At 40.4% G+C, this 27,360-nt stretch overlaps 1 protein-coding gene across 4 annotated transcripts in view; it reads right to left on the bottom strand.

Moving 5' to 3' along the window:
- The window catches only part of LOC126395454 (mediator of RNA polymerase II transcription subunit 13-like), a 98,835-nt gene that overhangs the window by 53,119 nt on the left and 18,356 nt on the right, over window positions 1-27,360 (bottom strand). For all 4 annotated transcript variants that reach the window (XM_050052935.1, XM_050052934.1, XM_050052933.1 and 1 more), the window contains exon 2: window positions 24,742-24,979. In XM_050052935.1, the coding sequence (XP_049908892.1) occupies window positions 24,742-24,979 (238 nt within the window). The remainder of the gene's footprint in view (window positions 1-24,741; window positions 24,980-27,360) is intronic.

Consider the following 27,360-nt stretch of genomic DNA (forward strand, 5'->3'; position numbering starts at 1 on the left):
GTCTGAATTGTTTTGCACACATTGTCGTGGAAACACATTTTGTCTCTGCGGTCTCACGTGAACACAACTGGCCTCTCGGATTTCATTACAGCATTAAAAATAACTAGCTAACTACCTCAAAATTTATGCCTCTGCCAACACGTCAAGTTGCAGTTCATCCATTTCTGTCCTGACTCATACACTGTGACAACTTTGAAGGAATTTAATTACAGGTTTTAAATGTATTATATGGCAAAAAGTAATCAATATATTGACTTGTATGATTCAAGTGAGTAATTTACAGTGAAAAACATGCTGTCTTCACTTCATAGACTATTCTTACAAGCGAGCACAGAGGACTGATAGAGAGCTTCATCACATGGTGTGACGACAGAGGGACATAGGGATATGTACATATACATACATATAAACCTGATTTGACTTGACTTTGTTAAGCAGTTGTATTCCTGTTCTACTGTATGTCTATTAGTGTGAGTGTGAGAAACAAAAAACAAGAATCACATTCCTTATGTGTTCACGTGCCTGGCCAATAAAGCTGTAGTTATGACAGTAGACTCTTCAAATATGGATGTAGCTGCCAAGATGAGATGCTTCACACACATCTTAAACCCGGACGCACGGAAGATCTACACAATCAGCTCAGTTTCAAAGTGGACACCCAAGATTAGTGTCACCGATTCAGTATCTGACCAAATATCTCCTTATCTGCTCCTGCGTTACGACTTTGAATAATGGCCGGAAGAGTGTTTTTGCAGAACATTATGATGTCACAGTAGAGCTGATTTTGATCACCAAGATCTAATCAGTTCATCTTTGAGTGCAAGTGGACGTTTGTGGCAAAGTTGAAGAAATTCCCTCAAGGTGTTACTGAGAGGTCATGATCACAAGAATGGATGGACAGTCGCTGTTGCCGGCCCAGAGGCATAAGAACTTAACATAAAGGGAATAGGAAAGACAGGAATCTCTGTAAGCATCAGAGGATCAAATTAATATTGATCAAGACAGTAAAATAAAGCTTGTTTCCCAAAATGTATTTCTTCAAGCTAATGTGCATGTGCCAAGTGTCTGAACCTCAATCATTGTGGGTTTATTTGCAGCCCATGTAACCTTTAACCCATAAGATAATTATTAGCCTAAGGTATTAGTATAATGAGTATTACTTTGACATTTTGAGTTTTACGGCTCTCAAAGTGCAGCACGAGTTCATCGTCTTGTCCTGACTTTGCTTTGACACTCTGCCGTTTCCTCTCAGAATGAATCCTGTTTGTCTGAATACACAGGAAGTAACAGCCACTGTTTGTTTCTATTTACTTGGTTGAATGTGGCGAGGATGACTTGAATTTACAGTTTGCCAATAATGTAAGCAGATGTTTCGGAGAAACTACAGTGGTGGTCTGTATGATGGCGTTATCTATGTGTCTTGGGTCCACTGACACCTGGAATTTAAGCTTTTTCACTGGGAAACTGTGACGCACACCCTTCTCTTCACATTTGCTTGGGAACTGCATTTCAATCCGCTTCTTTTTATGAGCATAAAAAGAATGTGGAGAAAAATAGTCAAAATATTGCAACCAACTTTTTACACCTAAACAGCAATGGAAAGTTGTTGCATCAATAAAAACACGATGCAGATAAAAGCATCTTTGAGGAGATAGTAACTCAAATTCATGCAATATTCTCGTCACATTTTCCATTGTTGGGTAGATTTGACCAACGCTAATGTCACCCCATTGTGCCCTCTTCCTCTGCAACGGTTTGATGGCACCTAACTGGAGACTAACTGACACCAACTGTTTATCTCGATGCACCCATCTCCTGAAAATGACATAACAGAAGTGGATGTAAACGTGCATTTTCTTTTCCTTATTTTGTGGAAATTCACAAGAAATTTGCAGCACATTTGAATGGAAACTTGGCGTATGAGAGAACAACAAGCAGACAACTGATTAACCACAAGACTGAGTCATATGGTAGCACTCGGAAATGCAGAACATCCTTCTTCCTTTAGATGCTGACTGAAGACAAAGTGTCGAAGACAAATGTAGAGTTAAATATAGGGATGAATACACACACAGATACTCAAGTTGCACAGCAGAAAACCAGTGACGCCAATTCAAAAGAACTATATTGCTTGAAAATATTAAAAGCCAGCAAAAGGAAATGGACCTGAAACCTTGACACCTCCCCTCTTTTCTTCTTACTTTTTAGATCAACCTGACACTGAACTCTGCCTGTGTAATTAAAGGAAGGTGGGCTCACATCATTTTCTCCAGCAGTATAACCACATGGCCTCAGTTTGCGCCAAAGCATCACAGCAGGGGAGGTTACAGACAAATGATCAAAAACCACGCGTTTGACTCGTCGTTCCAGAGGAAGCTGTTGTGAAGTACGAGACTGGAGAGTTACTGCAACTAAAAGTGGCTTTTGTTTGTTTGTCTGCAACACAATCTCAAGTGCAGGATGTCTGTTTAGACCTTGATATTTTGAGTGTTGCTCAGGTAGAGTGAAGTGACGCTTCCTGTGAATTCCCATTCATTCAGCTGTCAAAATAATGTGTCAAGTGTCAAGCAGCTCGTAGTGCTGCGACATGCACAAGCCAAATATCTAGCAAATTACAGCGCTAAAAGAAAATAGTTTATCTTTTGAACTGCCGCCTGAGGATTTAAGTATATGTGAATATACTGAATAATGTCAGTATGATATTATGTAAGCAAGCTATAGAGAAACACAATTTATATTAATGAAGAAACTGTCTGGTGCATGAAAAAATAACAAGCATTTTACTGATGCACATTAAAATGAAACACTAGCAGATTAAAATATAAGAGCATGATATCATTAATCACTTTTGCCAGAGCGGTGGAGCTATAACGTTGTAAAAGGGCCCATTTCTGGTGGTGTTGACCCTCATGTTAAGCCACAGACACTTGAGCACCTCATTAGAAGTGAATGGGCCTCGAGGTGGGAGGCAGGGCAGCTATTGAGAGGCTTAGCGGGACTCCACAGGGCTCCCTAACTGCCACTAGAGGGGGAGAGGAGAGAGAGACAGAGAGAGATTGACAGCGAGGCTCTCTCTCTGAAGGATGAGCGAGAGATGGAGAGCCCTCCTCTCTCTCCAGGCTGCAGTTCATTCATGCCAGTGTCTGCGGCGGTCCCTAGTCTGGTCCTTACAACACTTATTGGATACATTTTTCAGTGGAGTCTCGCATAGCACTGCAGAGAGCAATTAAAAAACAGCCAATCATCAAATATGTCTTTAATGTGTCACAGTAGTCACATAGAGGCTTAATTGATGAGGAAGCTGCAGAAATTTAAAGGGTAACTTCTGTATTTTTCCAACAGGAAGCTATTTCCCATGTTTTTATGTCTAGGTGATTAATAGGAATAACAATTTTTGAAATTGGTCCAGTATTGAGAGAGAGCGCTGCAGCTGGCAGCTGTGAAGCAGGCTGTAATGTAACCACTCGGGGCTCAGCCACACCCTCCATTTACATCCAGTAAAAGTGTTTGTTTTGCCACTGAGAGGCTGAGATCATTATTCTGATGATATTATGGAAAGGAAAGGACCCCTACAGAGATAGACCTTTTTGTTAAATGGTGAGATCCTTTCGTTTAACCAGAAACAGCCCCAAAAATCACCATCACCAATCCCACCAGGCTCCTTTTTAATAGTCATTTTAAGTGTGTTCAGAGCCAGCATATTTTCACATCTAACTGTGTCCACCATGTTTTTTTCTCATCACCAGCATCTTTACAGCCACCTAGTAAAAAAGAGCCAAGCCCAGCGTCCTTTTTCAGAGCGCTCCACCTTTTTTGTGCGACCACTCTGTACCAGGTGAGTTGATTGACACAGCTGCTGCTGGTTTGTTCTGATAACATTCTTCCCTTTGTCACACGGTAGTGTGCTGGCCCTCGGGAGACTGAGGCCCAGACCAAGGAGAAGGACACTGCCTGTGTTTTTGGTTTAAAACTGAATGGACTGGGAGACATGAGCCGGGCAGCCATAGGCACATGTTGAGGACTGAATTTGTTATTGTGTGCTGGGCAGTAGTCAATAAAAGTATTGCATATAGACGTAGTGCTGAATCTGTGCGTCTGTGCTGGGGAACTCACGGGGGTAGCGAGACGGCTACAGCAGCATTACGTTAGCTACCTAGCTAATGTATAGCTAAAATATTGTTGTCATAGGATCATATGTCATTTTCAATTAAGAAAAACATTGGGAGCATTTTTATGAAGCACTGGGATGAAACGCTTCCCAACACCCTGCCACTGCTTTCCTGCTGAAGAAAGATGCCATGTGGACACAAGCCCTTACGGGTTTATGTCACCCAAACCCAAACTGTTGTTCCCATTAGTCACTTAGACAGGGACCCTTTAAAGACAATAATTTAACAGAACAAAGTAGTGATGCTGCATTGTGTGGTCATAATTCAAACCAGTCAAATTTGAGTGGAGTCCGGCATTACTGCTGTAGGAACATAATGTTCAACACATCAGATCAGTAAGAACTGATTGTTGATTCACTTTCATCCATACTGTCTTTCTTACTGAGTCACACTTGAGCTTGTATATATCATTTTGTACCTAATTCTGTTTGTATAATTTAAGTCTACCAAGTACTGCTGAAAATGTGTGTCATCCAAAAAGCAAAAAGACAAACAAACCAAAAGTACCGTTTCCACAGGGTTGTGTGGGAATCTTGCTTCAAGCTCAGAAATGATCATTTCTGCTTTTGGCCTCAAAAGGTCTCATTATCCGAGTTTTTATGACAAAGTCCTTCAGACTACTGCCATTTGAGCCGGAGATGTGGTCGTAGAGGATTAAGGATAAACAGATACTGATGATGAAAGAACGGCCCATTGTGGAGAGACTGTGGGAATTTATTTCAGTGGCATCACCAAGCAGTGATTTTAATCCCAACTGGTTACAACAGTGGACTGCTAGGGATGCATAAGTACAAACAGTATCTAAAAGGTAAACGTTCACTGAATAATAACAAGTGTATTCTCTCTTCTGGCCTGTTTAAGAGCAGTCTGTTAAACACAGCGCACACTGACAGATGTGACTGAAGACATTTCTAAGTGTCTACATCTGCAGGCTTTCAGTATCAGACAATATTTCCACGATTGCTAATTGTTCTTACAAACAGCTGAGGTCCCTATAGGAGAATAGCTGGCTATTGTGGAGAGATTGATTGTGTTGGTCCTGCAACACAAAATCAGCATTTCTATGCTGCTGATAAAAACACCAGGGGAGAAAATCAATTTGGCCGTTGTAGTCACTTGATGCCGGCTGAGGGGCCTCACAAACTGCAGATATCAAAGGCAGCTGGCTCGTCTTCAGACGGGAGGATGGAAGGAAACAACAACAGTATTCATTCCATTTAATCCTCGATCATTTATTTAAAAATATATGTATATATAGCTTCACGTTTGAGTCATCTTTGGTGTTCAACACATTTGGATTTAGTCTGCACATCATAATACATGTGTCCTGAAGCTAAATCTTAAAGTCAGACTGAAATAAGATGTGCTGTCCCAGTCTATCTATATAGACAAAACATGTTTTTTTGTGTCTGCTCCTGTTTTTTAGCCCAAAATATTCTTTTGTTCCAGATGTTTTTTGCCATGTCCTTTAACAGTTACTTGGAAAAATAGTGAATACTTAGCCAATGCTGCATAGCATCACATAATATAAGTCAATTTTATTTATTTAGCCGATAATAAAAAAATACAAATTTGCTTTAAAGGGCTTTAAAATCTGACACAAAAAAAGAGATTATTTTAAGAGACTATTTGTATTCTTTTCCCTTTTTTCTTTTTCTTAACTATTTATCATTTTTATTATTTAATTTATGATGATGATGATGATTTTTACTATTATATTATTATTTAACTATTTATTTTATATATTTTTTTATTTATATTATTTTTTTCTCTTTTTCTTATGACTTGTAAGTGCAGTATTACTATGTTAAATATGTTATTATTATTAGTATTATTATTAATAATAATAATAACAATAATATTTTTTAATTTTTAATAATAAATTAAATAATAATGATAATAATCTAAACAGATATATGTTTCAAACCAAATAAAATGAATTTTTGCCCGAACAGTTTATTATCTTATTATTGTATCTTACAGAAGGGTGCTTTAGGCTGACCCACTCTCAGTCCCTCACTATCAGTATGTTTTTAAGTTTGTATTGCACATAGCTTATCGTGAGCATGATAAATAAATAAAATGTGTTTGCACTTGGAATGTAAATGTGCTATGGAAGTGTATAACCTGAGGCAACATTAATATCAGCCCACGATCTATACAGTACGCCTATCTCAAACACTGGTCTTCCACATGTGCAGACATATCAAAGTCGGAGCAGAGCGACTCTGGTTAGCAACACATTTCTGTTTACTGTGGTTCCAAATCCTCCCCCAAAAGATTCAGAAACATGGCTCCTTCTTTTTAACGTAAATCTGAAACACGGCAGCAGCAGAGGAAAACTACAGGAGGAAGATACATAAACACAGTCTGTTTGTTTTTAGGGATCCCTGTAAACCTGTGTTCTATATTAGCACCCGAGTGTTGATCTTCTTGAATGCTAAAATAGAAATGTCATACTCTCCCACCTACGTTCTTCCCTCCACCCTCCATCTCGCAGTTTGCCCCACCCCTAAACTTTTTCACTATTTTCACCACACTTACACAGATTCCCTTCACTTCCTAATTCCCTCGCGGCCTCTCTTCTTTCTAAGTCTTCTTCTTCTTCTACACTCCTACTCTCTTTCTCTCCGTCCCTCTTTTTAGTCCCTCCATCTCTTTCTGTGTCACTCTCTCACACACACACAAACACACACAAAGCTCTCATTCTTTCAGTTTGTGGCTTTTCTTTCAAAACCGAAAGCTTGCAAAGGAAAAAACGTACACCCCCCACCCCTCCTTGGTGCAGCTGGGAAACTTCACCCCTGCCATCTCATCTCTCTTTCTCCCTCTCTCTCTCTCACACACACACAGACACGGTGCAGGGTCAGGAGGTCACAGGCCACCACGCCCTGACAACCCACAAGGGGGTGGAGAGAAGAAGAGGAGGCGGGAAGGAAATCAGAGATTCTCCTTCCTTGCCCCACAAAATTTACAGACAAGTAAACATGACTGAGGCAATTTTTTCCTCAGTGCTCAGTCTGCTTCCTTCATTCCTTGCTCCCTAGCTCACTTTCCCCTCCTCTCTCCGCGTACATCTGCCCCCGTCTGTCCAGGAAAAGTCAGAGGGAAAAGTTTTCTCCCCCCACAAGCGCCACTTTTCTTGAAGTCAATCTGTGACAGAATAGTGTGTCCATCCAGTCAGAACACAGTCATAGCCGAAGAACAGACTGATCCTCTCTCACAGATTTCGAGATGAGAAGGATGTGAACAGGAGGTGTGAAGTGACCAATTTTGAAAAATAAGTGTATGTTGGGTTTTTTTTGCTGGCAGGATTGCAAATAAGGAACCAAAAAGGAAACATGTGCAGAACAACAAACCGACTGCATATCTAACTGCCCAAAGAGAAATCGCAGATGTTCTTCTCTCCCTCCAAACAAACCACTTTTTTTCTTCTTCTTTTGAAGCATGAATTCCCGTCATACGCACACTCCCCTCCCTTTCTCCCTCCCTCTCTTCACTACATGTATCTCTCCCCTGTCCCACCCCCTCCCTCTTCTTCTTCGTCTTCCCGCCCCTCCTCCCCTCTTTTCTCTCGCTCATGTTTTCTTCTTTTTTTTTCTCGCTATCATGGAATTGCCGCTTTCCACATGTGACTCACTTTTTCACCAGCCAAAGCCAGACAGGAAAAAAAAGGGCAAATGCTTATGTCTTCTCGCTGCCTCTCTGACTCTGTGTGTCCCTCTCAGTAGGTGAAGCAGTATTCCTTTAGGGGGGCTCTTATAACCTCCATAGGTCTCCCTCTTTCAGCGAAGTTGTTCCCTATTGAGACATGTGTCAGCCGGCGACCTAGTTCCCGATTCAAGGGAAAAATTGGGAGGCTAATTATTCATTCCCTCTGTTTGAGTTTTGCTTCTGAGAGCTGTTCCTAAGACAAACCCTGGAGGAATAAAGAGAAGGAGTAGGCCTTGATTGGCAACCGTACACCCCCACCTTTTATTTGCCAAGGAACCGAGCGTGCTCGCAGACATTCGCCACCCTAACATCACAGAGAGCAACCCCAAAAACAAGGGAGGAGAGAAAAAATAAAGCACAACAAAGCCTGAAAAGAGGAGGAGTAGCAGGAGGAGGGGGAGGATGGAGAGAGGGCTGGAAGAGGCGAGCGTCAGAGGAAAGAATGAATGCCAAGTAAAACTTGTTGACACAGAAATGGGGCTTGGGAGTCATTTTAGATCACGGCTGGATTTTGTTTCTTTATTAAAGTCAGATTATTAGAAGACGCTCTACCGACGTTTCTCTATTTAAAAAAGTGTAATCAAGGTTCAGCTGATTCAATAAACCTAAGGTGTGCTTTTCAATTCACTTTCATCAGTGAGGAGATGCATTTCAGTGCAACACGCATTAAAATCACATTATTGCATCTATGGAAAAGGCCAGTGGTGATGAATATGTGCTGTGCACTCTATAAAAAATGTTACTATCAGGTTGCTGAATATTTCTCTTTGAAACCACCCCATGAAAATACCACCCCACATTCACAGAAGTGTCTTTCACTTTCATTGACTCTCTTTTATTCATTTCCTGCCTGCTTTATTTTACCCTAATTGACCCGTGTGGCCCTTGTCTTGTTAATCTTTAACACCTTTCATCCAATTCCTATTCACCACTTTATGACTACAAGTCATAACCTTAAAAGGCTTCCTAACCAAAGCAGTGCAGAAAGAAATTACCGCTTTCACCCACATTATCAGGTCAGAAACACACTTCCCTGTCTGCTCACTGGCACCTGTTCTGTCTGACAGTATTCAACATGCATCCTGGGAGGATTCGACGTGTTTGCACACCCCTCATCATTTCTGCTGTGCATGCAGGGATCACGTTGGCACATGGCTGAGCAGAGAGAGCAATGCTGTAAAGCTCTTGGAACATCGCCTGTGACAATCTCACTTGATTCCATTCTTCACTTGTTAATTTGCCATTGAATGGTAGCATTATGATGATATCAGTAACAATGGCTGAGTAGGTGCGAGGGGGGAGACAGAAGAAGAAGAAGGGGGCAAAAAATAACAGGAGAAAAGAGCAGAGAGACGAGGAGAAAGAGGGATCATAAAACACATCATAACTCCCAACTACTTCCCAGATCTTAAAATTTTACATATTATGATGGCCCTGAGAATGTGTCAGTATAACCTTAAAGGTTAGATTTCACAGTATGCAGTATATTCAGCCGCTCACTGTCTCATCAAAATGATCAGGTGGTTACAGCTCGCAGCAGAAGAGCCAGCACTTTAGGATCACCAGTTTGAATCCTGGCTGCGATAATCAGGGAGGTGAAAATGGACAGCGGTCTCCATTCACTTAACAACCGCTGCTGAGATGCACTTCAGCAAAACACTTAATCCGTCACTGATTCAAGGAGGGCCATAAGTAGAAGATTGTGGCAGTACTGCACTGGATATGATAGTGCTATTAGGTGGATAGGTGCAAATATCTGTCATTGTGTGGGGAGGTTGCTATAAATTGCACACCTGCTCTGAAATTCTAGTACGAGGAAAAAAAAGCAGCACAATAAAGGAGCAGTTTGACATTATTTGGAATATATTTGTTTTCTGTTCGATGAAACTGTTCAAGATTTCAGCTCTGTATTAATGTTGCTTTGCTTTGTAAGTTCCTGTACATAGAATTCACCGCTAAAATGTCTTGTGATTATTTTATCAAAACATTTCTCATGGTACACTTGGTCTTTGACTTGGTCTCACCCCCCAAAATCTTGCATTGTCTCAGTCTCGATACACTCTGGTCTTGGTCATGACTGGAGCCCCTTTAACACAGCATGTTCAAGGCGGCAATGCCTCACCGTTGTGTATAAACAGTACGACCACGGAATGGGGAGAAAGAGCTGTCTTGCCTTTAAGCTGTCAGTGGAGGTAGTAGCACCACAATGACATCTGTGTGAAAGGGACAGCAGGTAGGATGGGCCCATGAGCCGGATGGTTGTGCTGTTTTGACAATGTGTTATGTGTGCGACCCACCACCAGGAGATTTAAAATGCAGCTAGCAGCAGTTAGCAGCTAACTCAAAGAAGAATAGCAGATGAAAATGTCGACAATGTTAGGAGACAATAAGGTCCAGGAGCTCCTTACCCTCCGAGCAGAGGAAGAGATCAACCACTATATAAGAGGGATGGTAAAAGTATAAGTAAAGTATGCTATATGTAACATTTGAGCCCGTATACAGATAATACAGTATACGGTAATATATGGTCTTCGTTGTGGCCCTATTATGGGGTCTCTGTGCTTTGGTCTTGGCTTTGTCTTGGTCTCCATAAACTCTGCTCTTAATCATGACTTGGTCAGTTTAAATGGTCTTGACTACAACAATGTCTAAAGGTAACAAAATCCTCCTGCCAGCACTTTTAAAACTCACTAATTAATATAACTTATTGGCAAGACTTGACGGTGTGACATTTTACAGTTGAAAATGTGACTTTTTATCAGGGTGCCCACTAGCTCACCTGGTAGAGAAGGCGCCCCATGTACAAAGGATGTGTCCTTGTCGCAGCAGCCGTGGTTTTGATTCCAACCCACGACCCTTTGCTGCATGTCATTCCCCACCTCTCTCTCCCCCTTTCATGCTATAGCTGTCCTATCAAATTAGGCAGAAAGCTCCAAAAATATCTTTAAAAAAAAAAAGAAAATGTTACTTTTCCAGAGCTCTGTGGTAGCCAATCTATGTGATGGTGACACTGTTTTTAATCACCCCAGAGCCAGTGTTGCATTTCTGTTCTGCAATTTCTTGTTACTAACACTACTAATATCGGCCGATATGTTGGTCTGGCTCTAGTTACATCTTGTTTGTTTAATCTGCACAAAAACCTGTGTGAAAAAATGTGCCGCACAAGTTCTTGGCAGGGTGCAATGACTTCCTGGAGTTTTGTCATCACCATGAGGTTGCCAAGCAACCAGCCCAGACAAGAAATAGTTCAGCACTTAACCCCCCATAAATCATGTTTACACTTCAGTAAGTGTATTTCCCAAAATGTCAAACTATTCCTTTAATGAAACAGACTTTGTAATGCTTTAAATGGAGAGGGTGTAAATGTTTAAATACCTCTACTGAGTTAAACACTCTATTTTATCTCCATCTGAAGGTAAACTTATTAAAATAATAGTCTTTTGAAGTTCACATCTGCTGTATGTTTTCTTCTGTAATGCAGAATAGTAACACGCACAAACATTTTTAGCTGATGCTTTTGTCAGTGACTGTCACAGTCCAGCCTCTTTACAGAGTTAAGCAGTGTCATGTGTACATAATTAGAAGAAATCAAACACAAACACTTTCGTACATGAAATGCTTCTCATGTCAGGAATTCATTCTGCTTCCGTGCATGGTAAAAAGTGTCCTCAGTGAAACTTTAAGCTCCAAATGTGAAATGCAAATTGCTTTTGATTTGCTTTTAAATAATAAAAGAGCCACTAAAATAAACAGGAAATTATGTGCGGCACATTACTAACCGAGCATCCTCGCCAGCGGATCCATAGCCGTAATAACCTCAATCTAACCTGTATTTCTGAAGCAGGTGGCAAGTGGTGAAGAGGGTTTGTCTCCACAGGCCAGATTATGAGTTCACAGCCAGACGTGGACAGATGGAGGCAGAGGTTAGCCCTCCTTCCTGCGCTCTGCTACACACACACGCATTTGGCAACCGTTTTTTCACAGGACAATTACCTTGCGACCTCTGCCAGCCCACACTCGCTCACTCACACACACACACACGCACTCTGGGCCAATTACGGACACACACAAGGAATGATAACAGTCACAGTCGTGCCACACACACACAGAAACCTGTCATGGTGTGTACATACACACTCCACAACCCCTCCAGCTCCACAAAATATGGCAACCAGCTCTGTTTATGAAGGGCACAGCACCCAGCTGCAGCTTTCGAACACAGAAGACAGACAGACTGAGACGCTCCCCTACATATTTGGCAGAGATTTTTTTGTTGTTGTTGTTTAAACCCAGTGCCTGAAGTCATGTCCAATTCACTCCCTCTCTCTGTTCTGTTAATTCCATTATCTCTGATTATTTTCTCATAAGCATTGCTGCTCTAATCCACTTGTTGGTCACATATCTTTGTTACACCAGCCAACCAGTGAGCTGATAGTGGATATGCACGACCCAGGTTTTTAATTCAGTCCTATCTCACGCTGACTGGTAGCTGTGATGACGGCAGAAATACACTGAATGATGCTGAACGTCATATTAAAGTGCGATAATGACAAAAAGAGCTTAACAGGTGAGTGATTTGGTACGTTTATTTAAAGATGTGGTGTTAAATCATCTCTCTGCTGCCTTGCATCCCCGTGCATTTTAGTTAGCTTTTCTTTTTTTTTTTTAAAGATCATTTTTGAATTAAGTATGCACATAATTTCTCTGAGACAGTGTGGTTAAGACTCCCGTCTCTGGAACAACATTCACCCCCAGCTAGGATTGATTCCAGTCACAATCTTTTTCTGCTGGATTTCCCCTACTTTGTATTCCTCTCAGCTTTACTACAGTTTCAAGAAAGAAAAGGAAAACTCAGGGTGGTGGAAGGCTGGCTCTTTGGTTAGAAAACATATAGATATTTCCAACGGGAGCTTTAAAATAAGGGCAACACATATATCTTAGGAAAAATAATACTCATTAAATGTGACATGGGTCTGATTAGGATGTAGAAGATGAATGTTTCAGCAACCTCAGATGAAATTATTCTGATCATACAGCATAGATAAATACACTAACACCTGCTACGCAGCGTTAAGTGAGCGACCCTCTAACTCTTCCTCCTGCCCCTGCATTCACCTTGACCACATGCTGTTTTGGTGGCACACAGGAGCACCGCCTATGGTGTTATCAAAGTCATCAGCCCTTAGTTTTTTCCGCTGTAGAAACTCCTAACTGGATAACGCTACACCCACACGCTCCTCTGCAAATCCATAATCAATCCTATTATGGTACTCTTGTCTCGATGGGAGTCGAGCACATTTGTGGGCTGACAAACAAAACTGACATTTCCATTTTAGTGATCTAGCTGATGCTTTTCATTCAGAGTAATTTGTGAGGAGTGCAACGGCGGAATCATTTGAAATTCATAAGTCACCAACCCACTGTCAGGGCTGTAGGGTTCAGTGCCTGCACAGCACATGTAACACTTATTACTGGCTCCATATTTATGATGACAGGCATCTGAAATTTAATGAAAGTGTTGTTTGAGGACTTTTTTTTAACACATATTTAAACACTCACAATTTAACCATTACAACAGCATAATTCACTTCTTTTTTGAAACTGAATATGCATTTAATATGAATCTCCAGATACTGTAGGTTAAGGGAATTTAGATTTAAGACTTTTTAAGACTTTTTTTTAATGCAATTCAGAATGAAATTTTCTTGGCAATATTGTGTCTATTACTCTGCATGTGAGATTTTGCCTTGATTGAACTTTTTGCATAAAATACACTGAGCCTTGTACTAATTTCAGCCATGCCACAAAATAATTTCCTTGATTTTGTGTCACCTCTTATCCAGTTAGGGGTCACGGAGGAAGGCGGGAGGCAGGGTACACCCTGGACAGGTCGCCAGGGCTGACACATAGAGACAGACATTCACACCATTCACACTCAAATTCACACCTACGGCCAATTTAGAGTCACCAATTAACCTGCATGTCTTTGGACTGTGGGAGGAAGCCGGAGTACCCAAAGAAAACCCACACTGACACCTGGGTTCGAACCAGGAACCCTTTTGCTGTGAGGTGACAATGCTAACCACTGCACCACCATGCCACAAAATCTTGGTGAAATAGCCAATTTTCACTGAATCTACACTTTCCTATGTCGTCCAGGGTAAAGTGACAGCTAGCTCTGCACTAAATATCCTGGCTGGAAACAAAATATGATGTTGACATGACAGAAATTCAGTCTTTTTTTTTTTAATAATTAATTATTTTGATTTTATTTATATTAACTTGTTAAAAAGTGATGTCTTAGCATTTTTAAGAATTTTGAAAGATTGATTTAAGACATTTTTATATCACTTGAAGCCTCATTTTTAAATGAATTCAGTGCCTTTTAAGACCTTTTAAGGATCCACGGGAACCCTGTTAAACTGGACCATTTTGCAAGTGAGTAAATTAATACAGACTGAGAAATGACTCAGATATTGGATGTGCAGTTGTGATGGAAAAGAGGTAATGACTCATGCTCATCTAACTCAGGTGGGAAAGTCATCTCTCCACAGGGAAGAAAGGAGACAGCAAGGCCACTGCAGGGAGAGGGATAAATAATTGGACAATTGTGGCAGAACAGAGAGCGTGGACAGAAGTCTAGGTCACGACCTAAAAGTACAGTCTGAGTTTTGTTTTTAAAGTCAGTATGTATAGCGGGAGCAATGTGACAGGAGAAATGAAGGGACACTGAGGACAATGGTGGCTGCAGCTGCATGGATGAGATACAGGCACTGAAGAAAATTCTGCGGTTGTGGATAGTCTCATTTGGGAGATGCGTTAGGTTCAGGTTCATGGCTATGATGTGGGGCTCACACAGCAGTTTGTTATCTGAGTCGCTGCAGTGTTGTCGGTATTGACAGGGAGGTCTTGCACAGGTTTTGCCAAAGAAAAGCAGCAGCACAGTCTTGTCAAGGTTGAGGTAAAGGTGGTGGACAAGCATCCGACTGAAGATGTCAGGGAGGCGAGAACAGATGAATACTGCTCGGCTGAGATGAAACTTTACCAGTCCCCACGTGTCATACTCCCAGCTGTCAGAGGATATAAAGTAAAAAAGGTAGAGTGCTGCTGGTCTCAGAGCAGCAGGGAAAGCTATGTGATGTGAAGCGAGAGCCAGAGACTAGAGTCGAGAAAGAGAAGAGGCGGAGGCCCAGGAGTGAACCCTGGGGAACTCCAGTGAAGGTGAAAGGAGTGGAAGTTCTTATTGATGATTTGGAAATAAACAGATGAAATGAAAAAGAAGAAAAATAGGAGGTAATAGAGAAAATGTTTTTTTGCCTACAATGGTGATTTTCATTCACATTTAACTCTTTATTAATATAGAATTTTTTTAAGTTATTACTCTGACATATGCAGCTTACTTTTTACAAAACTGACAATTAACTTACATTTAATGGTGGTCCTTGTGCATCTCCTATAATACAAGGGATTACACTTAAATGTCAAATAGAGATGAATATTCACTGAATACCACAAAGTAACTCATGAGACAAGAAAGGTGGTTATAAAAAATTAAACCCTGGAATTCCCGTAACATTATCTTACAAAATGTGCAAGTCATTCTAGTGTAAAGACAAATTTTACCAGTAGACACTCCATTTATAAGGCCAGCTGATATATTAATGCCTGAGGCTAATTTTTTTCACGGAGAAATACTCTGAGTTCTTTGGAGTATAGTTCAGTTTAAAATCCGGACTTCCATCATGTTTTGTCTACATTGTGTTATAAAAAGACACCGGCTTGACTCAGTAAGACTACAGTGTTAACACACTGAAACTCCCTAATTACAGTTGTTATGTATTTATTTAATTCACATTAGTCTTTTTATATTAAAGAAAAGTATAATAACAACTGAAAACCCCTGTTTTAATCCCCGAAGATCCCATTTGACAGCTTTATGCATCCCACATGGTACACTGTGTGCCAGATCGTCCTGCAAGGCTTTTTTGGTGTTTTCCATGTACTATCATCAAGGCTATAGGATTGATGCTTTTCTTTGTCATACATGATTATAAACAGTATGGGATTTTTGGACTGTCGGTTGGACACAACCCTCCATTTGAAGACATCACCTTGGGCACTGGTGGATTACACAAGGCATGTTTCACTATTTTCAGACATTTTACAGGCAAAGTGATTAAATGAGAAAATAATGGGGAGATTAATCAATAATGAAAATAACTGTTAGTTTCAGCCCTACTACGACGTGTCCTCTGGTGGTAAAATGTTCATCAAAATGCACAGCAGTTTAACTACAAACAAAAACAAACCTGAACTTTGGCCAGACATGTGCACCGCTCACTCCTTTGTTAAAAAGGGGATAAATTATATCTGTGCTTTGAAGGCTAAATGAGCTATCATTTGAGCCCCTCTTTGGCTGGTGTGATGTGGCTGCTGACACTGTGTCTGTATGCAGCCAGCTGTGACTAAAGCTTGTTTACACCGGACACGACTCAGACACATTTTTTAGTCATTCGTCTCTCAGATCAGAAACACCTTAATTTGAACCAACGCCGCCGTCTGCAGCGGCTCTTTACAGGTTCACGCTCTATCGCCCTCACACACACACGCACGCCACAGTGGACTATAAAGCATCTGTTGGCACTCTTGATTTCAAGTTTAAACGTGTCATTTAAAACCTACTGACTCGTCATTTAAACCATTCGTATTGGTCTTTTTTTTAATGGCATAGCAGGAAAAGCACAAGTATAACATTAATAATGTAGATCAGCGCCAAACCTCTAAAATTAGATATGTTGGTTCACTGTCAGGGACATTTCCATAAATCAAAGCCATCATTTATGTTACTAATTACACTTGAGATTTTCCTGTGATGCAAGAAATTGTTTGGTCTATTCTGTCAGGCTTTAATATTTAATTATAATTTCCATCCAGCTGAGTGAAGTAATTCTAGCATACACCAAAAATATCATTTATGTAATCTTTAAGAATTTATATATAGCCAATAGAATCTACTTAATTTACTTTAATGCAGTTTGTGTATTTACTGGTATTTCAAATACACTGATGTTTATCAGCATATTTAAAGTGATTTTTTTCAGGATGTTTTTTTTTTAGTGAATTCAGCATATTTAAGTAAACTGAAATTATTAACAGTTATGAAGTAATTACAAAACTTTGTTACAGTAAATCTGATAAATTCTCTGAACTCAGAAAAATTTTATCATCTCTTTATCTCAGTTTTACTTAATTTAACATAATATAATATTTAATATAAATGGTACTTTTTTGTTAGCATTTATTGACTAATTTCTTTAAGTGTGACAAGTATCCACCTTAAAAAAGACCAGCATGTCTGCTTCCACAAGCAAAAATGTCCCTCTTTCATACATGATAGTCGTCATAGAAACATGATAAATGGCACTTTTAGTAAAATGTTTTGGTTTAAGTACAGCTGATACTGTCAATAATTACATAAATGCAGTTTACATGTTAGTAGCTCCAAAGCCACAGAGCATGTGACACTTCTGCTGGATAATCACAAGGTCCACGTTGTATTTTCAGTCATACATTAACCATTGTGTGAGCATGTGTGTGTGTGTGTGTGTGTGGGTGGCTGTCTGTGTGTTCATATTTATGACTCATGTCAAAAATATGTCACTTTGTCTCTGGCTGTGCCGGCAACATGCTGACGATTCAGTCAATTCAACGCATTAATCCTGCTTCCTCTCAAAATGTACTTAACCCACACACACACACACACACACACACACACACACACACACACACACACACACAGAGGCCAATGTCATCTGATTTTAAAAAAGAAAGCCATAGCGTGTTGGAAGTGATGTTTAAACACTTATCATTGAACCAAAGACAATATCAGAGAGTGCTGGAGTAGAGTGAGGGAGGAGAAGAGAGGTAACACTAGATCATAGCTGCTCATACTGCTGGCACCATCTCAAAGGCATGATTTATTTAGACCAGAACAGTTCTGCACTCCAGTCACACTGTAGGATTCATGGCTCCTTCATCACGACAGCCATTATAATCATAAGATTTTTGAAGTAGATTTGTTTTTTATATTTCCGTTTGTGACCTTCATATAAAATCAAATTAAGCAAAGATCAAACGAGACACTTGATGCTACTGAAAAACAGATAATTAGCAGGTCATCCAGAGCAGGAGAGGCCTTTTCTTCTGTAAGGATGAGCTCATAGTAGTGGCCAGCAGCTTCCACGCTTTAACAAATATAAATAGGTGAAGCACTTGTCTCTCTTTCTTGTCTAATTCAAGCAAACATACTACTTTGTTTGCATGCATAATAACCAACTAAACATTTCACTGCATCTCTTGTTTTAATTTCCGGCGGCACTGGTAGCCATGGTGTCTACCAAGCTGCCTGACTGCAAAGCCTTAATGTGTAACCTAATTGGAGCTGGTTTGAATAATATCTCAAAATTTGAATGACAGTTTTCACTCACAGCACTCTGATGGGAACATTGGTAAAGGGGGTGAGTTCTTAATTAGAGAGCAAGATAAAGTCCTGCTATTTAAAGCTTTAAAGGTGTCATATGTAACATTCCTGCATTAAATGTCTAAAAACAACGAGACAAATGTTCGATATTTTGTTGAATTGTGTACTTACATTATCCCAAATGTGTTCAACAATGTTCGAACACAGAGAAATCTATAATTTTGTTTTAGTTTATCTCTTTAAACAGTTATCTGCATATCTGTGCAGAATCAACGGCACAAGATTTTGGTATCGGAAATGTTTTGGTTTCTGTTTGTAGTCCGTTTGTAGTCCAAATAGCATTGACTTATCAGGTTTGAGTGGATAGTAACCAGTCAAAATGCAATCTGAAACCATCTGCTTTTGTCAGATGATGATTTAGCTTTATATTAGCATCTTTATGATTCAGTTGTATTCATATGCGGGTAGAGATGGAGGAAAAGAGGAAGTCTTGATCTGGATATCTGTTGCTACACTGGATCTCCCAGAATATTGGCTGTTGCCCCCAAAGGCTTTCTCGTCTTCACACTGATAGCCAATGGAAGATTGTGCTCAAGGTAACATAATTTAATTTGGTCGCCTGTCAATAGTGTCATATCCTCTTTAGCCCCTCAAGTTGCTCTAACTTCCAGGGAAACATGAAACACCAGATGATGTCAGAGTGTTGAAGGAAGTTGGTGAGTAAACACATTAACTTCCTTGTCTGTGAACATGATGTCTGCCTGAGAAACATCAAACAGAGTTTCATCTGCAATGGTGGTTGTTTAACAATCACAATAACAGCTCCCATGATGCCACGCAGCTTCACAGTGTCATCAAAGTCCATCTTTTGTGTGCGTGAAGTATGCCAGAGTAGGCTTTACTCTGTGTGTTCCTGTTACCTGTCAGCAGGTCAATTTGTCCTCTCAACTTCCACTCAGATTCCTTTTCAAATCAGCGTTACATCTCTCCGCACCCTCTCTCTGCCATCTGAACTAAATTTACTCCTAATCCCACCTGTTGAAGTGCAGCCTCTGCGTGTAAACGTGAGACTTGTCTCAGTTTCACAGGTCACAACACATTTTATATTATTCATATCTGTCGAATAGCTGCCGGCGGCTATACTGAAAACTAATGAATGTAGCGTAAATATAATGAGGTTGTGTTTTTCTACATTAATTTACTTAAAAATCATAAACACTTTAATGAGGTGAGTTTTCTGAGCTCGTTAAGCCCAACACTTTTGCCAGTTTTCATGTGTGTAATGGTTCTCAGAAATTGCAATTACAACCGTTTTTTTTGTAGTGACTGTATTTGTAATGTGACAGTAATTGTATGGTCTGTCTTTGTCTTATTGTTGTGTAAGGGATGTTAGGCAACATCCTCTTCTCTACCATTACCTAGCACCTTCTGAAAATTCCCCCATTCACTGCTCTGCTGGCAGACAACCCTCTGAGTCGTCTAGCCAGCTAATTTAAAACATGCCAATGAATCCACACTGCTTTATATTTTCTATATGAATCAAAATATAATTAACCTGCTTACTATTCGCACTATGTGCCCGACAGGCTGACAGCTTTAACTGCTCAGTCAAATGTGTGTAAATTAGCATTTGTGAATGGATGAGTGTGAATAAAAACACGCCTTTTTCTTTTATGGATCTGGCGTGTGGCAATAACAGTAGTTAATTTGTTACAGCTGGCTTCTGTGTGTATTAAACCTTCTGATTTGAACAAAATTAAAAGCAACTGTTAAATTCAGTACAGTACATTTCGCAGAATGGGAACAAGATTGGGGAAGAGGGTGACGGTTTACTTTTTGTTTAAAAGAGGAGGTGAAAGTGAAACTTGATACTTTGCACTGCGGTGAGAGTGCTGATGTATTTAACGGACTTTCTCAGTGTGAATGTAACTTCCCAAAGTAAACTCTGAACTATTTTATGGCCAAAAACAAAGACCAATTAGTGGTTTAAAAAGTACTCGCACCCAGACTAAAAGTACCAATACCACAACGTAACACTGTTATGAGTATAAGTCCTGCTTTCAAAATCATTTTTATATAAAAGTAAAGAAGTATTTTTAGCCACAAGCAGTTACATATCAAAAGTAAAAGTACTTGTTCTACAGAAAAAAGGAGCAAAGATTATAATATATCAGTGTGTAAGCACAGCATTGGTCAAGGTGGCGCTAATTTAAGTAGCTTTAATTATAGCCACTGTGGGTATTTAACTATTGTGGTTTACAAACTGGGGGCTCGGCTCCATCTGAAGGGTCACAAGATAAATTTAAGAGATGATTAACAAGGGAGGAAAGAAGAAAAAAAACCTCTTTGAGCCCTTGACAATTATATAAATGAAACCACGTGAGAAGTTCAGAGAAGAAATGATACACATCTGAAATGGGACAAGGGGTCGCTTTTTTTGGTCGAGCAACCACTTGTGTAATCTTTTAACAGTGTACTGTACTTTGCAAGATTATCACGTCTTTCTGTAAGATCTTAATCTGAAACGTTACCATTAACTGGAGTAAGAAGTACAATATTTCCCTCTGGAATACGGGGACGCAAAGTATGAAGTTACATAAAATGGAAATATTCGAGGACCTACAAGGACCTAAAAATTTAAGAACAGTAATTGAGTAAATGTTTTACTATTGCAGTGAATCTGAATATCATAGTACCACCTAAATTGAACTATTTGTCCCCAACAGTACAAATATTTTGTGACACACAACAATTTTTCACATAATCAAACATTTTTTTAGCTCTTATATTGCACATCTGCTTTTATACACTGCATCCAAGGTTAGCTAACATCAATAGATATTTTTCATGCAGCCACCAGGTCAGCCAGAGAACCAGCGAAACACTGAGAGCGAGAAATCACACGAGGAACAGACCGACAGGTGAGAGAGGAGTCAAGGCGACATGAGGGACAGAGAAATCTAACACGTAAAACATCCCCGCAGTGAATAGAAATTCAGATGTGTAGCTCTTTAAGACTCAGTAAAACACTGATATTCCCTGTGTTACATCTGATTCTAATTTGGAGGAAATCCAGCTTCACTTTAATTAACAATTATCAACTCCTGCTCACACCCCAAGTGCTATTTTCTATGCTTAATAGGAATTGTACAGGGAGACCTGCAAGATTTTACAGGAGAAGTAAAGAAGTCTTATTATCATAATTGTATGCAGCGCGTGTGTGTGTGTGTGTGTGTGTGTGNCTGACAGATCCCCAGACATTACAAAGTGTAGGTAAAACAGCAGCAGCCCCAATATCCTTCCTTGTGGAGCACCAGATTTGATAGGTTGACTCCTCGATGAGTTCCCCACTCTTGTAGGTGAGAAATATGGGAAGTCAACTTCTCAATTGGCATTTGATCATGATGTGTGTGTGCGTGCGTGCGTGCGTGCGTGTGTGTGTGTGAGAGAGAGAGAGAGAGTGAGTCAGTGTCTGTATATCTGTTGTGCTGTAGAGTAAATCCTCCTCAAGAGTCCCGCCACACGAATCTCAGAACCCATCAGCTATCGGTCTGAGGACGATAAGCCTCTGTGGGCCACCGACAGTATTTGGGTAGATCCAGTGTAGCCAGCGGATATCCAGGCCAAGACTTCCTTTTCCACGTGCCAATCATTTTGACTAAGTCCTGCAAACATATATGTGTATATGAATGCAGATGCATACTAAGAAAAGCTAATATAATGAAGCAAAACGATAGCCGATAGATTCTGAGATTGGACATCAGTCAATTCTCTACACGAAATGTTGACCTGCCGCTCAGGACGTAATCGTTCAACAATACACTACTCCGACCACAAACAGAAACCAGAATGCTTCTGATACCAGAATCTTCTCCAGTTGCCTTCAGATTCTGCAAAGATATGCAGAATCATGTTCATAGATATTACGCCACATCACTACAGTCCATCCATAGCACCCAGTGTGATGCTAAATAAGTACTAAACACCTTTGAATTCAAAGACTCAACAGTCCATTAGTAATATTTTGAGAATTCAATTTATTGTTTAAGTAGTTTTGTCAAAAAAAAAAGTCAAATGATTGTTGCTCTTCTCTTCTCAGTGGAGAATAATTGAATATTTTGGAGGTTTTGAACTGTTGGTCTGACAAAACAAGACATCTGATGACATCAACTTAAACTCAAGGAGGCTGTGATGGACATTTTTTCAGTTTTCTGATATTTCATAAACATATTCAACGATCAATCGACAAATTAATAACCAGCAAATATGAAAACAATAGTTGCAGCCCTAAATGGGACACATGGGATATCCCAACATCGGAAGTGACAAAATGACAAAATGTACTCGGACTTAAAGTCAGAACATAAATAGTAGAGGGCTGTCTGGCGATACCATACGCATCACGATACAGGGGTGACCTTTCGATATATTGCGATATATTGTGATACTGTAAGCAAGACGATATATTTAGAATTTTGAATCCAATATAAGGAAAACTGTTGTAGTATAAAGAACAACCATGTGCATAAAAACTTACACATTCAGGACACTCTGTATTTATTACAGTTCCTGTAATCTTCAGCATCATAGCATTACTTTTTGTGCAGCCTGAGCAAATTAATTAACATTTGCTTATATAAGGAAAATAAATCCATAAAATAAAAGTCTTTGCAGGATTCTTTAGGTAAAACAAAATGTAAGCAACTAAAATTCAATTCAGTGTTTTTGAGAATTGATACAGTATCACAGAACATACAATAATATCGTGATACTCAAGTGTATCAGTATTATTTTAAACTCTATTCCCTTCAAAAATGCTGACTTGACTTTGATTTGATTTGTTTAAAGTCAGCATAAGCAAAGCACATCTCCATGGTCTACACAGATATAAACAAACAGCAACAAAATCCTTAAACAAGTGACACACCTTCGATCCCACATAATCAATAGCTGTAACATGTAATCAAATAGGCCCAGATTATCAAACTTTATTAGGCCTCGGTGTGCTGCTCAAAGGGAGTCATAATTGACGGTTTAGGCTGCCAGCTAACAGCTTGCAAATTGGTGAGGTAATGCTAAAATTTCACACTGCTGCGTACTTGTTGTGCAGCTTCTTGTAATACTTTTTTTTCTGGATGCCGATTTCCTGCCACTGAGTGCTCACCACGCTGACTGTGTGTGTTTGTGTGATCACTATCATCCTCCATGCGTCTTTAAAGATCAGTGAGCACTATGAAACAGAATTATCAGAAAGGCCATATCGTATCAGAGCTGGATGATGTAACTATTTGCTGTTAGATGTTTGGAAACACAGTTTGGATGTTTGGCAGTTTTAGGGGAAGCGAGGAAGTTATTGTAGCGTCTGTTAGTGATGCAAACAAAACTCAATTGAAATGTACACTGTATCTTTCTCTATCACACATGCTCGTGCAGTCTGAGTAAAGGGCTCTCCCCACCAGCAGTAAGAACATCTGTCAAATATCTACTGCAGTGCCTGAGAGGCCTTTTCACATCAAGTCAGCTTTAATAGGTAACTGAGGGCTGAAATTCTCACTATCGCTTCAACCTCTCCATCCAATATTCCTGCTTTTTTTTTCCTCCTGACTGTTGTTCTGCTAAACCAAACCCAATATAATCCCTCTCCTGTTTCCTCCTCTCCCTGTCTTCCAGAGGCTTAGTCGATATGTTAGACTTCTACACACGTGCGCGGTGAGATAATGAAAATGTTTCTATAAATAGGGACAATAGTGCTGACAGTAGCACTCTCTCAAGTGAGATATCGCAGTGTAATTTTCACCAACACAACCACACACGTACACTGTAAATACCGGCGAGAAAAATCTCCCCCATTGCCGTGTGCTTCATCATAGCGATAGTCCTGAAGCAGCATATAAACACTTGAGTTGCAATGCAAACACATTGCAGATATGTGCTATATGAGGCTCAAATATATCACTGGATCAATGCGCCCTACACATCTTAAACAAACAGCACGACGCTTGAATCTGCAGGAGACTAAACAGCTCGAATCTGCATGATACTGAATCCTGCTCTAAGTGCAGCTCCTGTATAACATGCAGGCGTTATGCTCACATTCATTTGCCTCTCATATAACCCAAACTCATGCTGTACATCTGCACACAACACATATTTCACCACTTCTCAGCCATACAACCTGCTAAAACTCCAAGACTCCATGTAATCACTCCTCAGTCTATATAACCCAATGCAACATAATAAAAAGCAACCATAAAACTAAACAGACTGTACAAGCCTCTAACCTCAACTTTTACAGCAGAAATGGAAGCCGAAGTGAAGAGCGATGGGATGGAAAAATAATTAAGATGGATAGAAGAGAGAAGCTTTTTTCATTCTCACCTTCCAGCTCCTGATGAATGACATCGGAGAGGTTGGGCTCTTCACCCCACCAGAAGATCCACAGCTCCTTGGCGTCTGGCTTGATTTTGCGTCGCCACACGCACAGCAGGTTGGCCTGCACGCAGCGCATGAAGCTGCGCAGGACCGGGTCGTCTTGGGCCGGGGCCGAGATCACCGGCCCGTACTCCCCGCTGCCTTGGAAGCTGTAGCAACGCCATTTAATGCCTGTCAACTCCGCCTGTAGAGAAGAGGAGGAGAGGGAGTAATGATTAAAGCTGCTGTAAACAGTCCGACCTTAATACAGCACCGTTATTATGTGCAGCGACAAATAAAGTCATTTCACTCATATTTCACACGTAAACACTGAAACAATTAGTTGACTCACTGAAAAGTCAATTCGACAAAAAATTAATCTGCAGTCAAATTTGATAATCCATTAATTGTTTAAGTCGTTTATCAAGCAAGAACACCAAATATTCATTCAATATTATTCAATGTGCTGCTTTTCTCAGTTTTATATCACTATAAATTGTTTTGGTTTTTTTCAGCTTTTTTTGCAGTTATTAGAGAGGACAGACATATGAATGGGGGGAGAGAAAGGGGGGGCAATGCACAGAGGGCCTCAGGGCAGACTTGAACCCTGGCCAGGCTAAGAACTAAGCCTACATGGGGCGCACACTCTACCAGATGGGCTACCAGGACACCCCTAAACTGAATATCTTGGGTTTTCTTCTGTTGGTTTAACATTTGAAATCATCATCCTGGGCATTTCTCTTTATCTTCTGACATTTTATAGACCAAACAAATAATTAATCAATCAGGAAATACCCAGCAGATTAATCAGTACTGCAAATATTCTTTATTGGCAATCACAAATGTCATATGGAATTTTATATTATTTGAAATTATGTCAGCAGAGCTCCTGTTGTAGCATATTCTATACCTGTGCATGTTAATGACAGTGGCTTTTTTTTTCAACATTTATCTCACATGCCGTAAATAAAATAAAACAACCATCATGCGTAAATCTATACTGTGATAGGAGTCTTGTTAGTGTCGTGTTAACCTTGAAGTGCTTTACTTCAGTGTACAATAGATTTCCCTCACATGAAAGAGAGCATCAGACAATATTCGATCAATAACTGCACAGACTCTTTCCAATTGTGTTGCATTTTCACTGGCTTCCTGTTTACGCAGCCACGATCTTTGTATAAATGTTAAGGCACAGTTAACGTCTCCTTGTGTTCTTACAACCTCATTCACTCACCGCTGTAAAGATACGAGTATGTGGAAGAGAAGAGCAGGAGAGTGACAGCGAGACATAAAGGACGGCCTTGAGTGAAATGTGGGGAATGAACTACTACAGGCGAGACAGCATTGAAATATAGGAGCAAGACATGGAGAGTGAGACAGACGCGAGGAGAGGAAATAGTGTTGGGGTCAATGGTTGGAGCCCAGCCCAGCGTCTGACATCTACTCCATTTAATCTAATGGGATGATAGGTGTTTATGTTGCCTATTGCGGACTTGGGCGTGGAGGCTCTGCACCATGATACATTTAGTGATGAGCTGGAGACAGAGCCAAACCTCCACCTGTTTTGTAAATGAGCATACATATGCAAATGAGCAAAAAACATACAGACCTTGCGATGCTTGTGTGTGCTTTGGAAACTCTTTCTCATGTTTGTTTGTGTCCTTGTGTGTGTGTGTTTCTGCATGAATGAGTCGAGCGCACAAAAGGCATTGTTGAACAGGACAGAGATTTGGCAGGCAGGGGGGAAATCTCTCAGTGTGTCGCGCTGCCCTCCTCTCCTGTGTTCACCCAGCTGTGAGGATCGTGTTTGGCACACTGGCTCGGGCACCAAGACATCCAAGACCAGCTGAGAGAGGAAAAAATACTGACCCATTTTGGGATGGGGACAGGTAGAAAGGAGCGGCTCAAAGATAATTAAAGCCTGCAGTGTCTTTGAGTGGATGAAGAAAAGGGAGGCTCCGCAGCTTTGATGACCGTAGAGAGAGTGTGTGTGTTTTCAGTGTGAAGGGAACAAGCAGGGATGTGTCCGAATCAAACATCTAGCCAAAGCTACGCTTTTGAGGAAGTCTGTGCATCTGAGTATCTTATACGTGAGCGTACACTGAGGTATGCACGTGACCCCCAGGAACATCCTGACTGCAGAATGCACCCATAATTACAAGCATGTCCCTCCTGTAATGACAGTGTGTGTAATGGGAGATATAAACATTGGCGCTGTGATAAGCCAAGCCCTAAAATTAGCCATGACAAGGTCAAGGATGCTGTTTCTCCCAAAGCAAAGAGGAAGACATCTGCTTGCACTGCCTCGTCACTCCCAGTCAATGTCAAAAGTTCCTCCGCTGTTTGACACAGCTGTCTGCTGCTACTGAATCAGGAGCGGAGACGAGGAGGCGAGGAGAAGTGAAATGTCAAAAAATATATTCACAATAAAGGCACACCAGTTGTTGGTTTTTACACGGCAGCACACGCTCTCTGGTGAATTGATTGTTAAAGATCCCCTCCAGTTATGTTTTTAGACATAAAAATATTCTGCTCGGAATAATAATTTGAGTCTGATGTGGTGTTTCAAAGAAAAAGTTAACAAGT

The sequence above is a fragment of the Epinephelus moara genome, chromosome 9, assembly GCF_006386435.1.
Source record: "Epinephelus moara isolate mb chromosome 9, YSFRI_EMoa_1.0, whole genome shotgun sequence".
NCBI classification, from domain to species: Eukaryota; Metazoa; Chordata; class Actinopteri; order Perciformes; family Serranidae; genus Epinephelus; species Epinephelus moara.